The sequence below is a fragment of the Sceloporus occidentalis genome, unplaced genomic scaffold, assembly GCF_023333645.1.
Source record: "Sceloporus occidentalis isolate IW3139 unplaced genomic scaffold, rSceOcc1.0.p SCAF_38, whole genome shotgun sequence".
NCBI classification, from domain to species: Eukaryota; Metazoa; Chordata; class Lepidosauria; order Squamata; family Phrynosomatidae; genus Sceloporus; species Sceloporus occidentalis.
Genome location: NW_028317018.1, coordinates 4,110,731 through 4,128,527, shown reverse-complemented (window position 1 = coordinate 4,128,527; position 17,797 = coordinate 4,110,731). Strand labels below are relative to the sequence as shown.

The 17,797-nt window shown below is 36.6% G+C and overlaps 1 protein-coding gene across 1 annotated transcript in view; it reads left to right on the top strand.

Moving 5' to 3' along the window:
- LOC149290643 (tomoregulin-2-like) overlaps window positions 1-17,797 on the top strand; it is a 298,414-nt gene that overhangs the window by 14,355 nt on the left and 266,262 nt on the right. Inside the window, exon 3 of the mRNA XM_089488490.1 lies at window positions 13,479-13,608. Coding sequence (XP_089344616.1) covers window positions 13,479-13,608 — 130 coding nt within the window. The remainder of the gene's footprint in view (window positions 1-13,478; window positions 13,609-17,797) is intronic.

Here is a 17,797-nt window from a genome sequence, read left to right as displayed (position 1 = left end):
ACTGCAATTAGTGTCCACTGTCGCCTGCTGGAAGTATGTAATGCAATCCAGGGGTCCACCATCTATAATGGGAAAGACATAAAATGAACTGTGACAATAATCAATGACAAGGTGGACCAAATCGAAGACTACCAGCTAATACAGACAATGGTAACATGACTGTGCAAGACAAGATCAAAACAGGTACCTATAACTGAATCACGCTGGGAGAGATTGTACTTGAATGACTTGTGTACGGAAGAAAGTTCCCACCTAAAGGGCATACGGTGTATAGCACCATCTACAAATACCGTATTTGCTCGATTATAAGACAACGTTTTTTCAGAGCAAATGCTCTTAAAAATACCCCTCGTCTTATAATCGAGGTCGGCTCATAATCAGACCTCAAATAGGTCTGACTATGAGACTAAGATCCAGATCCCCTGCAACGCTGCAGGGGACCTGGATCCTCCTGTCTCCCCCCCCCAGTGTTCCCTCTAAGCTGTGCGCTTGTGCATGCGCACACAGCTTTTTTAGAGAGCGCACACGTCCAAAAATTGTGCGCACAACAGTTTTTCCCCAAAAAATTTTTTGCACAAGAGAAATTTTCTGCGCACGCCAACTAAGAAAAATTAGATGGAACATTGTCCCTCCCCCCCCGTCGCCCCACTTACCGGTGCTTCTGAGCCCCTGGTGCGTAGCCGGGGCAGCGTGTAGATGTCTACGTGATTCGTGTAGACAACTTCTGCTGCAGCCGGAAGGAGGTGCGGTTAGCAGCGGGGGTTGTCTGCGTCCATCACGCAGACCTTCCCTGGCTGTCAGAGATCAGAGTTCCCCTCAACGGTCACAGAATACCAGGCACCATCAACTGATCCATTGCAGAGTCTCCTGGTGAAGGATGGGAAGTAAGCACAATCTGTTGCTCATTGCTGGTTAACATGCATGTATTTTAAATTTGGTTAATAAACTGTATGCATGATTTCATCCATTGATTAAGCACATGCATGTTTCCAGCTGATCTTTTGTTAGATCAGCTGGCCAGTGTGAAGGTGAAATTGTCTGAATGGGCAATCATGGTGTGTGGTAAACGGCAAAAAAAACGTTTGGGGTAATATAGTAAAGAGGGGGCTAAAGTAAAAATTGCAAACTAACTAACACTTTTGTGAATTACTCCTATATGGGACCTTTGAAGATCTACCTTATAGCTGTTAGTCATGTTTGATTGTGCTTGATAGTAAAGAAAAGTGATTATAAAGTAAAATAGCTGTGAAGCTTTGGATTATAGAAATATAAATGCCCAATGCTTCTGAAAAAAATGTAAGTAAATTGTTTCTGAATGCTTTGACCAGTTTTATGCATGTCCAGCTATGAAGATACAGGCAAGCAGACGGATCTTATTGGTGCATATATAAAAAAATATTATTAACATTCAGTATATACAGTATGAACTCTATGATGTTTAATTACCAGAAGCATTCTTGTGGAACATATATGTGACAGAGAATGTAGTATTTCTTTTGCTTTTTACACTATGAACGTTCAAGGCTCCTGTCATATTCTGTACTCCACTGTAACATTATTGTGGGTGTAATTTAAGTATTTCCGCTCAACTATATCATTTCCCAGGAAAGAAGCATACAGCTTTTATAATTACTATTCAAAACCAAGGCTATTACAATTTAAACCTTGTCATTGCACGGTGTTCCTTTCATAGCACTATTAATTAAACACATACATAATCTATCTTCTTTTTAGTTCCTAGATAATTATATTGAATTTTAAAATGTAAAAGTGGACCCTTTTGGATCATATGTAGAATTATAATTTTAATTGTAGATCACATGAGTTAGACTTACAGTTTTTATTTTTTGTGAAAAAAATATGATTGCATACAGTGGAAGAATATATGACTTATGAATTGGATGGGTGCCTATTTTTAATAAACCTTGTTTTAATCTTCTTAAGCAGGAGCCTTGTTTAATAAAAATTGTCAGTATAATTTTAAAATCCCGGTATGTGTAGTTAGCCAGTGCACAGGCTCATTACAAAATACAAATGAGGTATGGGAAACATTCACAAAGCTTAAGACGTTAGAGTACCATTATCATTAAAACACATTAACTATGGAACAATAAAATGATCATAAAAAAGTAAATGAGAAGTACCAAAATAATTATGTAGATACTAGCAGTGTTACCGTATATTACATGGTTATTTATGGGATACCCGTGACTCTAAGTGCAAAAACTATAGTCTACAATTTGAAAACCACTTAGTAGTGTTTTTAAGTACCTACTTATCATTCCAGCATCTAAATACACATTTTTTAAATGCATGCTACTCACTTATCAGATGGTTAGAATCTGTTGAATTTCTTTTTTTTATCAAACCCTCATGATTCTGAAAAAAAGATATACTTTAGGCTAAACATAGTAATCATGCAAGACATTTTCTCTGTTGCACACCTTTCTCTGTGACTCTTAAAGCCCCATCCACACTTTCTTCTGTACAGCATGAGTGAGGTGCTGACTAGACTTCTGCATTCTGATTTGTACAAATTCATTTTTAGCCAACAATGCCTAATTCTTTCATTTGTACAAAACTTCAAAAATTAGGAGGGACCCCCAACCAAGCAAACAACATGATAGTTAAATATTTGTTAAAATATTGTTGATTCATTTTGTCCATTTTGGCGCCATTAAAATTGTTTTTGTGCCCTTTCAGCAGATAAAGTAGTAAGAGACTGCGTAGGAAGGTACAGAAAAAGAGATTGATAGATAAAAATAGTGATTTATTTTGTGTCTTTTTTCCTGCCACCTGCCTTTTTGATGTGCAGCTTAACCATCTTCATAAAAAATGTGAATTGGAATTAATGAAATTATATCATCTTGTAAAACTATGGAGGTCTGTATGTAGCTGCAAAAGACCTCTACAGTTTACCCTTTGTGACCTGAGGCAGAGCACCTGGCTAAGAGTTAAGCTAGGGTTAGTGGTGACTAACCCCCATAACTAACCCCCATACTAACACACAGACTTGCTAGCACACATAACCACTCTATCGTTATACACATAAAACACATACTATAAACCAACACTCACTCTAACACCCACACATTCCCAATAACACTATCCACTAACACACCATACGTTTACACACAAACCATACAAACATACACACTAATACCATATCCTAAACCAGACTCTCTTAAACAACGTACATTTACACGCATGCACATGCTAACATCATACATCAACATACACTCCGACACCATATGCTAACACGTACACACACATATGTATCTATCTTACCTCACAGGGAGCCTACACTACTGCAGCTCAAATTCTATGTGCAAGGTGCGTAACCTTGCAACCCTACTGGATGCCTTGGTTCCCTCTGTAGCTGAGGGCACTATTCTAAATCATAGAAACATAGAATTTGATGACAGATTAGAACCATTTGGCCTCAGTAGTCTGCCCATTATTTCTGTTGTGAAGACTTAAACCTTAACCAGTCCTTGAGCTTGACTCATATTTAGGGAATGCCTATTCCATGCATGTTTACATTTTACACCTCACTGTGTTAACTTCCACCAATTCTGCTGGAAGGCTCTTCGCCTTAGTCACTTCTCTCTTAAGTATAGTAAAACCTGCTTGCATTAGATCAAAGCCTGTGACCCTCTAAGTTTACACTGTGAATAATTCAGGAATAGAAACTGTTCCTCCTCATCTCACTGTGATTTTGCTGTACCCAATTATACTGTACAGTGATCTCTGCACCACATTAAATATTTTAATACAGTGCTGGAGTTCACAGTCTTCATTGATTCATTTCCCAATTGGGTCAGTGTGAAGACCCATGTTTGTCCTGCCTCAGAAAACCCAGAAACTGATTCGAAGTGGATGTTGGTGCAGGTAGCTGGAATTTGTATATATACATATAAAGAAATATCATTTTGTAATCTTCTTTTGGTGGCAGACCATACTAGCATTTAATATATTCATAGCAGTCGGTAGTCTCAGATTTGCCAGAGCAGCGCCAACTACTGGGTACTGAGCTTATATAAAATAAACAGAACAATCTTGACCATGTACCATCATCATCTTATTTTCTGGGAAAGGGAACCATTAATGCTGCTACCTAGATAAAAAAGCTAATACTATTATTATCACCACAGCTATGCTCAATGACATGTTTGTATGAAGGGGGACTTGTGTGTGTGTGTATATTTAGAATAGTTTATTTCTCCTGATCTCCTTTACTTTTATCAACTGACCTTCTTCTATGTTGACAGAAATTATCAGTTTTCAGGAAATGAGAGGAATAATTTAACAACTCTTGTGACAAGCAGTTAAGATTGCTGCTGTCACAGAGATAAGCTTTGATTTCTAATACATATGTAGCAGTGTTTCCTACTGTAATTAAACCTTTGAAACAGTAACAATTATCTTCCTATAGTATCAGCTTGCTCATTATCACATGATTTGTTCATAAAAGACATGTTTCTCATTTATGGATATTAAATATAATTCTAAATGACATATACCTTTGCAGACACATCAGAAAATTTAATGATCTTTGATTAGGTATATAGGCTGCCTGCCGTGTAGACCTTAATTGGTGGAAGCGCTAACCAGCTTGTGTCTACATACATACTTTCATGTAGTATGTATACGTTTGTGTAAGAAAAATTCAGTCATGGTTACATATACCACCGCAATTTGTGGCTCAGCAATACTTTTTTTTTTTAATACTTGTTTATTTTACCCATTTCACCCTTTTAAGGAACATTTCCTCTATTTCCATACCTATTTATGCTTTCAGAAACAGTTCACACTTAAATGGCAGAAAGATAGCATAGTTGTCTACAAAAGCAATGCATCTGTCAATCATACCTTTCTTTGTAAACAAAGAGCTTTTTCTTTGTAATTTCCTGTTTTCATACCAATTATTGGAAGCCTGGTGAGCTGCCAGCACCTCATATGTGTTTTAAGCAAGGTAAAATTCTACCTTAGGTAGCGCATTTTATTACATCTTGATTTGTCGGTATATAGGTCAACTAAATCTATTGTCTGTAGAGATGATTATATGTTTACTATCCTAGATTTTATATAGTGCCTCTTAATACCGTATTAGCCCGAATATAGGATGCACCCCCCCCCCACTTTAGGTCTTCGAAGTGGTGGTGTGGCCTATATTCGGGGGTTTAGCGCAGGGATGCTCAGTTTGTGTTGCCCGACACCCAGGACATACAGTTCCAGGCGCCGGGTGGGTGTTTTTTTTTATTTTCATGTATCCCTGCTCCGGCAGCCGTGGACGTCTGCGTGATGCGCGTAGACAACCTCTGCTGCCGGCACCTCTGCCGGTGCTTCTCCATCATAGAAGCCCTGGTGGAAGCGCCGGCAGTGGAGGTTGTCCGCATGCAACGTGCAGATGTCCACCGGCCGGCCCCGCTAGACACCAGGGAGTCTGGGGCTGCATTGGTAAGTCGGAAGAGCATTTCAGGGGGGGGCAGAGTGGCACTTATAGAGGGCATAAAGCATATCTGGGGGGCAGGTTGGCATATCTAGGGGGCATATATATATATATATATATATATATATATATATATATATATATAAAATATATTTTCCCCTACTCTATTGGGTCTGTTCAATTAAGGTTAAATGGATTGGCAGTAAAGGCAAATTAACTTGTGCAACATGGACAAAATGTTTATATTTATTTATATCTACTAATGTTAACTCGCATTTACACACCTAAACCTAAACATAATTCTACCTATATCAACTTAAGGTACACAAAGTTGAAAGGCAGCAGTTCAGAAATTCACATATTCCTGAGCTGTTTGGAAGTTTGAAATGTTTAAAACTTTTAAATATTACCTCAAGTTTGGACCCCCTCCCACTTATGGAATAGGAGATTTTAGAAAAACCTACGTAAAGATATGAAGCCTGGCAGACCAACAAAGAATTTATTTCTGTAGCATTATGCATTGCATTCTTAATTTACTTTAATAATAGGCTACTACTGTTATCACTCCAGAGGATGTACTAAATGGTCCTTATCCTATCCCTTCATCTGTGGTGCTTTGGGTTAGGGGTAGATATTTTCCTTTATTTTTTTTACTTATTAAAAAAAATATTTTAACACATCCCGCTCATAGCATAAAGGGCTTAAGAGAACAGAATGGTGATTAAACTATTTATTTTTAATTCTAGCTAGATGCAGGGTATTTCAATCTTTCCTAAGGGCATCAGAATTCTACAGTTACTGGTTAAACATTTGCAAGTTCAATTTAAGTTTATTTGTGCCCTGCAGCCCTTCATTGACAATATTGGTCCTGTCAGGGTCCAAGCTGCCTGTCAATGCTGATAAATGATTTCTTACTCAGTAAACATCTTTGCCTTGCAGATATATATATTCATAATTATTTCGTTTTCCTAATTTTATAACATATTTGTTTTAGCTATTTTTAATTTATAACACAATACAGTCATCCATCCTTTGTGTCTGGCAGTCTTAGAAACAACAATAAGGTGAAAGCTGGTGTTTTTAGGACAAGGGAAGAATTTATTTTGTAGGCTTTTGCACTAGGGTGAATCGTCCATTTTATCCAGCGGGCACATCCAGTCTACTTGTTATCGACTAATACTTGTAATATACTACTCTGCAGTTTGTAGGAGGTATAAACAAGTGATTCCCTGTATTGCACTTCCCATGGACTACAGTGCAGCACTTCCCATGTACTGTGCCCTCCACTAATATTGGCACTCTTGGTAAAGATAAGCAAAGAATGCTGTGAAAAAGTGTCTTTATTGTTTAACCCTTTGATCTTTTTATAAAAAAAATGCACACAAAAATACACACACAAATACTCTGCTCTTGTGGATATTAAACAACCGCAAGGTTTTTTTTAAAAAAAAGTGAAATATGTGTGGCACAATTATTGGCACCCGTTTAGTCAGTACTTTGTGCTACCTCTGTTTTGCCAAGATAACAGCTCTAAATCTTCTCATATGATGCCTGATGAGGTTGGGGAATACATGGCAGCGGATCTGAGACCATTCCTCCATACAGAGTCTCTCCAGATCCTTCAAATTTTGAGGTCCATTTTAATCATTCTGGCAGAGGCAGTCAGGTTTTCATTTCCGTCTATGATGCCATGTATCCTTACAATATGTCCAGGTCCTCTGGCAGAAAAACAACCTCAAAACATTAAAAAAGGCACTGCCATATTTAACCATAGGCATGAAGTACTTTTACATAAGGCTACCTCTGTCTGCACCAAACCCACCTGTGGGGTTTATTGCCCAAAAGCTCAGTTTTGGCTTCATCTGACTATAGAACCTGAGCCCATGAGTTCCAATAGTGTCCAGCAAACTGAAGGCAGATGAATTTGTTTTTGTAATTTTGGAAACTTTCTTACCCCAGCTTTAATCCTGGGAGATTTTTTGGCCACTCGAACCATCCTCTTCACAGTTTGTTGAGACAATATCCTCTCACATCCCTTTCCAGGTTGATTCATAACATCCCAGTTGACTGTGTCAGCCCAGAGAATTGGAATCTTAAGATTCTGACACCATATTTCACTCCTGGAGTTACTTTGAGTTCTAACCTATATAACTGGTAGAAAGTTATTTTCTTTTCCACTTAATTTCTTGCCAATGAACCTGGATTAACTTCTACAAGTACCAGTTGGACAACAGCAACAAGTGGTGGTAATTATAATTGTTTTATTATTCTGAATAGAGATGAATTTTGTCTTCTTCGTATAGAATTCCCTGTTTCTGGGAAGTACTATATTGCATTATTGTATATGACGGCTTGTGAGACTGCAGCTTATAATCCGTGATAATAACAATAATGAAAAAGTATTTTTACCTATAGATGAAGTTTGACATCATTTGCATCTATTAGGAATTTCACTAATACTCGTAGACATTATTAAATTAGTTTTTAATTTGTTATATTAATTGAACTAATATTAGAGAGATAGTGATATTTATAGTGATAAATTATAAATTTTTGGTTGCTGAGTGGACTGGAAATTAATTGTGTGTTAGACTCATAAAATACTAATTCATATTGATAACTATCGATAATATATTGTATTTGAATTGATTTATTTTGACATGTTTTAAGAATTTAGTGTTTTATATTATGCACTGTGTGACTCATACATAGATTTTATAAATTGTATTCACAATAAATAAATATTTTTGATTGACTATCGTGGCGATATCTATCTAATTTGAATTATAATTTTCGGCGATCTGAAAGAATTTAGGATCGGAGATAAAATATAGGGTATCTCCTTAAATTCATATTGTGGATGTAGTACTACAATATTTGATAGCGTCGTTATTTTGCGTATGTGATAAAATATTGGCTTTTGCCTATTTTGTCTCATTAATATCCCTAACAACTGGAACTTGTTAATTATTACCATGATGGTGGAAATGTGCATTTTTTTGTGCTTTTGCTATTTCTTTTTATAGCCACTTCCCATTTTGTTAAGCTCCACAACCTTTTGCCGCACATCACAGCTATATTCTTGGTCTTATCCATTCTGACGAAGGATTTTATTTATGTTTTATTTTGTATGTAAGTTTTTTATCTGTTTTATATTTTATACTTTTGCCTAAAATTGTTATCTGTATGTCTTTTGACATTTATTGTGGCATTATTTGGGGGAATATTCATCGTATAGAGAGAAGTCCTTTCTTCTTTTTTTGGAGCCAACTCAAGATTTTTTCCATAAAGAAGATATGCAATAGATCTTTTAAAGTACCTGCTGATTCCCTGATTACATGTGAGTGCAATTGATGCATAACAACAATCTAGGTTTCTATAAAAAATACTACACTATATATGTTCTTTAGTTTTTTGCCTTAATGAATTTTTGAGCATTTGTTGGTGGTCTCTAAGGTCTTCACAAGATAGTGAAGAAATACACAAGATCTTTTGAAGTGCCTGTTAACCTTTGGTTACATGTGAGTTCAATTGATGCTTAATAACAACCAAAAGGATATCAAAATACTACACTGTTTTTTTTTCTTTCTATCTTTTTATTTTATTATTTTTGAGGTTTATTTTAGATTGATGAGTCTGATACATTGACAGGTTTTTTACTTATTTTTATACTTTTTTGTCACATTAGCATACAAACATTTTCATTTATTAAGCGCTGCGTAAATTGTTGGCGCTATATAAATAAAAGATAATAATAATAATAATAATTTATATATTCTTATGGTGTAACATGGGGTTACATGTGTATGTTATTGTCTTTTTTTTGTTCTCTTATATTTACCAAGGGTGCCAATATTAATGGAGGGCATTCTACATGTTTGGTCAGCTACGTGTGAAATGTGTATGTGTTCGGGAGAAATGGACAGTGTGTTCAAATTTGGCTTACATGCAGTGACCAATGCTTAGGTAAAATATTCCACATATTTGAGAAACAAAGAAACACAAGATATTGATGTTTCTAATAGATAATAAAGCAAATGGTATCGTGGACACAATAGACCAGTAGACCAGATCCTTTCTCTGCCTGTGGTAGAGCACAGAGATACGAGGATCATCCACCTACATTAAAGAAACTCCCAAATGCCGCCTCAAAGCCTGTGGTACCATGGGCGCACGTGGTCAGGATAATATATTATTTCACTCTCTCTGTAGTAATGCATTGCATAGAGATATGGAGACCGTCCACCCGCAACCAAGCAGCTCCTATATACCACCTCTCACCATAGGCTGAACTCTATTTGAAACCAATGTCATGACATACTATGTCAGTTACCCAAGTCAGCCTTATTAAAAAAAGATGATCCAAAAATAAAAATCTTAAAAAAAGAATGTATAACCGCAATTAAATTCACAAATGGTTAATTGAAGTATTCAAGTCACTGACTATTTTATTAAAATCTTGTTTTAACTTGCAGGTCTTGGAAACACTGTTCTTGATCACAAGCATTAAAGTATTCAATTTGTTGTTTGTCCTGGAGCTTTCATAGCAGTTATAGCTTCAGGTATTCATCTTGTTAAATAATCCATCTAAGAACAACTTGAGCTAATTATCTGACATTTAGCCAGTAGGTTGTAATTGTAACATCCGTTGACTGCTGTACCTTCTTTTTCACTAATAAAAGCAACGATATGATATATTTATGGGACTTTCACGTTTTTTTATTATTTTTTACAGATAGGTCATCAGCAAGGTGGAACTTGATGTATTTGTGTGTTTTGTATCATAAATGACTATGCTAAATTAGTAAACACTGGGCTGCTTCCAGATTATAAAGAGTTAAGATTTAAATTAAGAAAACATACTCAAATTTTCTGAACCTAAAAACATAAACCAAATATGAAAAATGTATTTTTGGTATTTTCTGATTTGAGCCATAAGGGATGAATGCTAGTAGTAATGATGCCAGTTCAAACAGGTTCTGTGAGTGGTAATCAGTGTGCTTGGAAATGTAATATAGTTGGGTATAATGCAAAATCTTTGATACAAGGCAGTGAACATGTTTTTTTTGCAGTGCTTGGATGGTGGTTCATAGGGTGTAATCAGAGCAGCTTTTACATAAAGAATTTCAGAGTTTCTAAACCATTGGTAGTCAATTGTTTTTCTGTTGTACGACCATGAAAAAGGAGGCTGTTTAATTTTATGATGTTTAAACCTAAATCTGAAACATAATGACTATTACTACTATCTTTGCTGATACACCTGAAATGTAAGGCAAAATCAGAAATCTAATTATATGCAAGCTACAGAGAGCAACACATATATAAGAAAGAAATGTTGAATACTGTGAATGTTCTCTTGGTGCGTGAAGCGGCCAATGATATATAGAGAGCTTTCGGTTGAAATTTATGGTGTATATAAAAGAGCAAACAAACAACAAACATGAAAGTTGGCAAGAATATTTTATAAACTACAAACTATTGAACTTTTGAAGAAAACATTTCTTTTTCCTACTCATGAACACAGTCCTGGTATATATTAATTATTAATTAGAATTATTTTTCTGAAAAGAAAAAAGGCAATTTGATTAACCTAATAATTAGACTTTTTCCCCGTCTCTCTCTTTGTGATTTATTCAAATTGTTAAACAGCATCTAAACCTGTTACAGAAATCACTCAAGTTGCATATTGTTATGTGGTACTTCACAAACAGTTGCATTTTAACAGATAATTAGTTTGAAACATTTTTGTGTTTGTTCCAAATCTATGTTACTATTTGGTCTTGGTTGGACCAATGTTGGTCCATCCCTAACAACGCATTTTTACCTCTTTTATAATACACCCTAACGTCCTCTAGATAGTAAGCTTATTTGAGCAGGACTCTCCTCACCAGTTGTTTCTGTATGTCATCTTGTTATATTTTATACTATTTGTTATGTCCTGTCTACCCTTTGTACAGCGTTTCGGAATCTGATGGTGCTATATAAAACAATAATAATGTCATGTAAAAAATTTAAATGCAGTGCTATTGAGAAACGAAGAAACCAGTTGAAATAAGCAAATATAAAATCTTTTTGTAGAGTGATATTCCTTCTTCCTGGCATTAGTATATGGTAATAAGACCTATTCTTCAAAATGAGCGTGTTAATTCCCAGATGCTACACTGAATAAATTGCTATTGTCTTCACAGTCATTCATGTAGATTATTTGTGATCATTTTGGAGACAAAAATAGCTGTCTATAAATTGGGAATTACACAGTGTAACAGGAACCAGGGGTTGGCTGAGGGTCCCCTGGCCATCACTGTCACCGTCCTCGCAGTAGGTATGTACAGCTGTGTCAAAAAAGAAAGTATACCTCTTTGAATTGTAAGGTTTTACATATCAAGACATTAATATATCACCTTTCCAGAAGAACAACCATAATCATAGTTATTCTACCTAAAGTAGAGACCCTCAAACAATTTAGAGGTCAAAACTCAGCTTACAAAAAATATTGTGCAGACCATTAACCTATGTAAACATGCTTATCAAGCCATTTAGTAGCCATTGAAACTACTTATAAATTGTATTGTTGTGTTGTTATTAGCTTGCTTTATACATTACTAATCTACCAAGTATTTATGTAAATAACTTAAAAAAATATATATAAATGTTGATTTTAAGATCTGAGCACATATTCTTTAGGAAACCTTACTGACATTGGAGAGAGACGTGAAAATAATTATGTCTTAGAAATATTTTATTGAAGCATTACCTGCAAACACAAACCTTTGCAGCTGGGTAGACAGTTTGGTTAAAGTCAAGCAGGGGCAAAAACCTGTTTATGAGTTTAAAGATTACATTGTAATTAATAAATGCATGGAAGTGGGGGATGGGGAAACATATTACTTTAACTTGGCTATGTCCTAATTCTGTAGATACCAGTGACCCTGATTTTTTATTTAATGATGTTAAAGGATATAAGTAGTTAAATCTGTCTCAACCTGGTCATTTTAGAATGAAGTCAAGCACCCTTCTTCATTGAGGTTTTTTCAATATTTTTTTTTCACTCCACTGCTTTTTATTGATTTCATCCATAGTCAGAAACAAATCAATTTCCTGTAAAGAATTAATGTCTATTAATATTACCATTGTTAATAAGTACCGGGCACAATTTTGTACAATACACATAAAGTGTATGTATGTATGTATGTGCAGCACCACATAGAAACTATAGATTCCCCAGCAAACTCAAATGAATTGGAGGTGAATTGAGAACAAAAAGAGGTAAAGAATAGAAGTTAAAATGCAATCTTGAAAATGTTAGATAATCATTCATCCCAGCTGTCAAACCTTGACTATAATCTCAGGTGTACCATTTACTTTCTATGAAAGTTGGAAAACAAAAGCTAGACTCACGGATGGCATGGCGCACTGGTAAATTATGTTTGATAATATCAGATCTAGAGCATTTCCCAATTATACAGAAGAAAACGGTGTTAAATGACTACAGATAACAGAACTAACCAAGTACACTTGCTTCATAATGGGCATGTACATCAATATATCAATATATTTGATTGTTTGGTTATTGTTGATTTTTTGGGGAAATTATGTTCCTTTAGGATAATTATTAGATTAATTCAGGTTTATTAACAGCCTTATTGTATTTATTTTAGACTGCCTTATTTTACAGAGTCTTATTTCTGTGTGGTTTCTGAAACATAAGGATTTTCTGTAAGGAATTAATGTGTGTTTAACCAAAGGGAAGACAGTTGTAATGATCTCTGTGTGCCTTGCAAAAATCAGTTTGCCTTGCTAAAAACATTAAGGAGTTTGTGATCACTAATTCCACATATTATTAAAGAAAAAGAGGCTAATTTTGGTCCACTTACTTCACCGACTTACCTGAAATACTTCCCTTGAGGGTAAACAAATAAATTGTACATCTATGGGCAAATTAGATAGTTTGCATTTGTGACAATGTTTTTTTTAACTGGATACATGAATGGTCTAACATCATTTTTTTTTTTCATATTTCTTGCAGTGCCCCCATGATTACATCCCTGTTTGTGGCTCTAATGGTGTCACATACCGAAATGAATGCTATTTAAGAGGTGCTGCCTGCAAACAGCAAAGTGAAATACTTGTGGTATCAGAAGGATCATGTGTTACAGGTATGTGTTATTCCTTCAGATGTTAACATCAAAAACAGATGCCAATTTTTTGTTGACTTGCTAACATTCTACGCTAGATAATCCACACAGAATGTGAAGGTAATGTAATGTTTGGATGTGTCAGGAGTTTACTTTACACAGAATATCCATGTTATCATTATACTGTGCGTGTTTCATTGGAGAATATGGTTTATTAGGTAAGCTGGCCATCAAGAATTGGGATCATTGTCATGACCAGGGAAAGGCTGGTGACCTTCAACCTAGAGGGAAAGAGCAGCCAAATGACTCATTAACATAACAAATGAAACAATAAACATAAAGTTTACAGTCATGGTCTGAATGTTACCTATTACCATTAATAGTGTGAATTGCACTGTGTAATTTAGAACAAGACCCTCAATGGATGCTGAGTGTGGTCTCTCCCAAATCCCTCAAAACACTATAAGCCACTAAAGGAGGCAAATTTTGCTAGGACAAAATTCTAGCAACCTTTATCTTAGTGGGCAAACCCAGCCAAGTGACCCATTAGCATGACAATCTAAACCATAAATGTTCCAGGGATGGTGTAAATGTTACCTAACATCCTTGTTATTCCATACACCTAAGTGGCTTTATGCCAAATTACAAGAAAAACACCCCAAAAACTACAATAAGAATTTGTTTCTCCCCTCACAAAGCGTGAGAAATTCAAATGATATATTATTTAACGCGTTCATAATTGACTGAGACTTTAGTAGCTGGTCCATTGAGCTTACTGACCAGCTGAAAGGCAGGGCCAAGGTGCCCCTGGTGCTTTGATATATAGGAATTGCGAAGATGCTTCAGAATGTTAAAAATAGATAGATTTGAAATAAAAGTATATAAGAGGAAACATTAAGACTGAGCGTTGTATTGGTAGAAAATTAAATCTGAATCCAGCTTACTCAATATTACTGCCCCATTAAGAAAGGTGTAATGACTGTATCCTCTAGGCACTAAATATATAAACCACTTATCATATTAACCTTGAGTTATATATTGTGTGACTATATATATATATATATATATATATATATGTTCATAAACCAGAAAATGAGGGACCTTATTTTTAGATAAAATATAGTGCCAACAAAAGTTCTTAAATACCATACCTGCAGAAATGGTTATAATTCAAAAAAATTGTTAAGCATTCACTGGTTCCCAAATTGTGCTGTTTGCATGGGCGTAGGAACCGGGGGGGACGAGGGGGACAGATCCCCCCCAGTAACTCATGCGGGGAGGACCGATAATTAAGAAATCCCCCCCAGGGCCGTAGGAACCCCCCCAATAGGAACGCCGCAAATGCGGCCCGCGAGACCTCGAGGTGCGGACCGCATAAGATCGGTTGCCCTGGCTGCCCTGCTACTTACCTGTGGGAGGGTCTTCTGTACTGCACAGAGGAACCGGAACCCAGCAGAGTTCACGTGACATTACACCACATCCTGCTTCCTCTGTGCAGTACCAGAGAACGCAGAGGGAGGCCGCGCCCTCTGCTGAAGCCTGTGAGCGGCATCGAGGAGCTGCAGTGCAGGTAAGGGGGTGGGGTGGGTGTTTGAATGAGTATGCGTGATTGAGGGAATGAATCTGTGAATGAATGAGTATATGAATGAATGAATGAGTGTGTGTTATAGCATGGATGTGTAAGTGCTGGAACCTAGGCATGATGGGACTGTGATTGATGTTAGCAGTCACACTCCTATCATGCCAAGTCAGCCAGTACATGCTGAAACATAGCTAGCTGCCCCCCTTGTGTATTGATGCTGCCAGCAGTATGGGGTCTGCACATCACTTACAGCCACCGTGTACCAGCATGTACTGGCTTACTTGGCATGATAGGAGTGTGATTGCTAACAACAATCACAGTCCCATCATGCCTAGGTTACAGCATTTACTGGTTGGATGTGTAAGTGCTGGAACCTAGGCATGATGGGACTGTGATTGCTGTTAGCAATCACACTCCTATCATGCCAAGTCAGCCAGTACATGCTGAAACCTAGCTAGCTGCCCCCCTTGTGTATTGATGCTGCCAGCAGTATGGGGTCTGCACATCACTTACAGCCACCCTGTACCAGCATGTACTGGCTGACTTGGCATGATAGGAGTGTGATTGCTAACAGCAATCACAGTCCCATCATGCCTAGGTTACAGCATTTACTGGTTGGATGTGTAAGTGCTGGAACCTAGGCATGATGGGACTGTGAGTGCTCCTCTCATGCCAAGTCAGCCAGTACATGCTGAAACATAGCTAGCTGCCCCCCTTGTGTATTGATGCTGCCAGCAGTATGGGGTCTGCACATCACTTATAGCCACCCTGTACCAGCATGTACTGGCTGCCTGGGTATGATAGGAGTGTGATTGCTGCTAGCAATCACACTCCTATCATGCCAAGTCATATTGCTATTTTTTTTTGTCCAATTGTGGTGTGTTACCTACTTTTATTAAAAATGTGAGTTTGTATTATTATTTTTAAAGGTGGGGGGTCATTTTCGGTTTTGGCTAAGTGAACCGTGAATGTTTTGGTCCGGAATTTTCATTTTGGTGCATCCCTAGAATAAATAGAACTATGTCATTTTTAATTATCCTGAGTCCTGAATTTGTAGTCACAAAACTTTCTAGGCCCAGAAATCAGTGAGAGGAAAAGTAAACGTTTTGTGTAATTTACTTTATTTTAATCTGCATATTTTATTAAAGGCCATATTTTCTCACAGTGAAAAATGAGTGCGGCCCATGCACGTATACAATTCTGATGAAGTGGCCCACTGCAGAAAAAACTTGGACACCCCTGGGGTAGACAGTGAGAAGGGGGGGTAGGGAGAGGGTAGCTAGTGAGAAGGGGGGGTAGGGAGAGGGTAGTTAGTGAGAAGGGAGGGTAGGGAGAGGGTAGCTAGTGAGAAGGGGGGTAGGGAGAGGGTAGATAGTGTGAGAAGGGAGGGTAGGGAGGGGGGTAGATAGTAAGAAAGTGTGAGAGGGGGGAGAGGGGGTAGATAGTGTGAGAAAGTGGGGATCTGATGGGGGAAAATGCTGTCCCCCCAGATTTTTAGGGGTTCCTACGCCCATGGCTGTTTGTCAAGTTTTTCAACAAGAAACAGATTTTGTTGTTTTGTACTTGTAATTTTCCCATTAGAGTAAACCTGTTGTTACTATTTATTGGAATAATGCATAGACATTTTCGCTTTGTTTTTAGATTAAGAAAAAACATTTAAAAAAAAGATTGCAGTAAGCAGAAATAACTCTTCAGGGAAATGGGAATCGAAAGGTTAACATAAAAGAGAGAATGGTGGTAAAACTCATTGGAAAATGTGCTGACCAGGCTACTATCTATAGAAACAACATATGATGAGTGAAATCTCTTGGCTGATGTAATCATCATTAATATTACTGTCTACTTCATCACACAAAGGAGATAATTCCCTGAGACATCTGTCTAATACTTTGTATTAAATAACATTATGATAAATGTAAAATTCACTTAACTTCATTTGGACAATTAGTAGCGAAAGTATGATTGTTACAGACTTCTAGATTGAACCTAATTTGTGACCCAAACACCACATCAGTGATTCTATGATCTATAATACACAAGTTTTCCCGTTTCCTTTTGATTAAAATGAAATGGTGTCACCCTACATGTAACAAAAATGATAGGTTGGAGGCAAACATCTACCTTATTTTACTCTTTCTCTCATTTTTTTGCCTTACCACTCAAGCTTCCCTATTAACGCTTTTCTTTTTCTCCATATTGTTTATAACCTTCAGCTTCCTTATTCCCTGTGCATAAGCTCTTACCATACTTTTCTTTTCCTGTTTTGCCTGTCCCTCCTTTTTCTCCTTTTTTGACTATGTATCTGCTTTCTAAAGATTTTCTGACCCCTTTTTACCCTACAGTTTATCTATTTTCTGACTTAGTCTTCTGAATTATTTTATTTTTACTCATTCATGTCATTTTTAGGATATACTATTAAAGCCTATTGTCAAAATGACTACTAGGATGTAATATTACATCCCAGTTATTGTGTGGAACATGGGGATAATGTGGCTCTGAACTGATGAAATATAAACAACAGGAAAAATAAAAATACATATTTTTAAATAGTTAGAAGACCCAATGAAATAAATAATTACCTGGATCATGTGATCATGACATCATAAGTGAGACCAACTCACTTCAAGA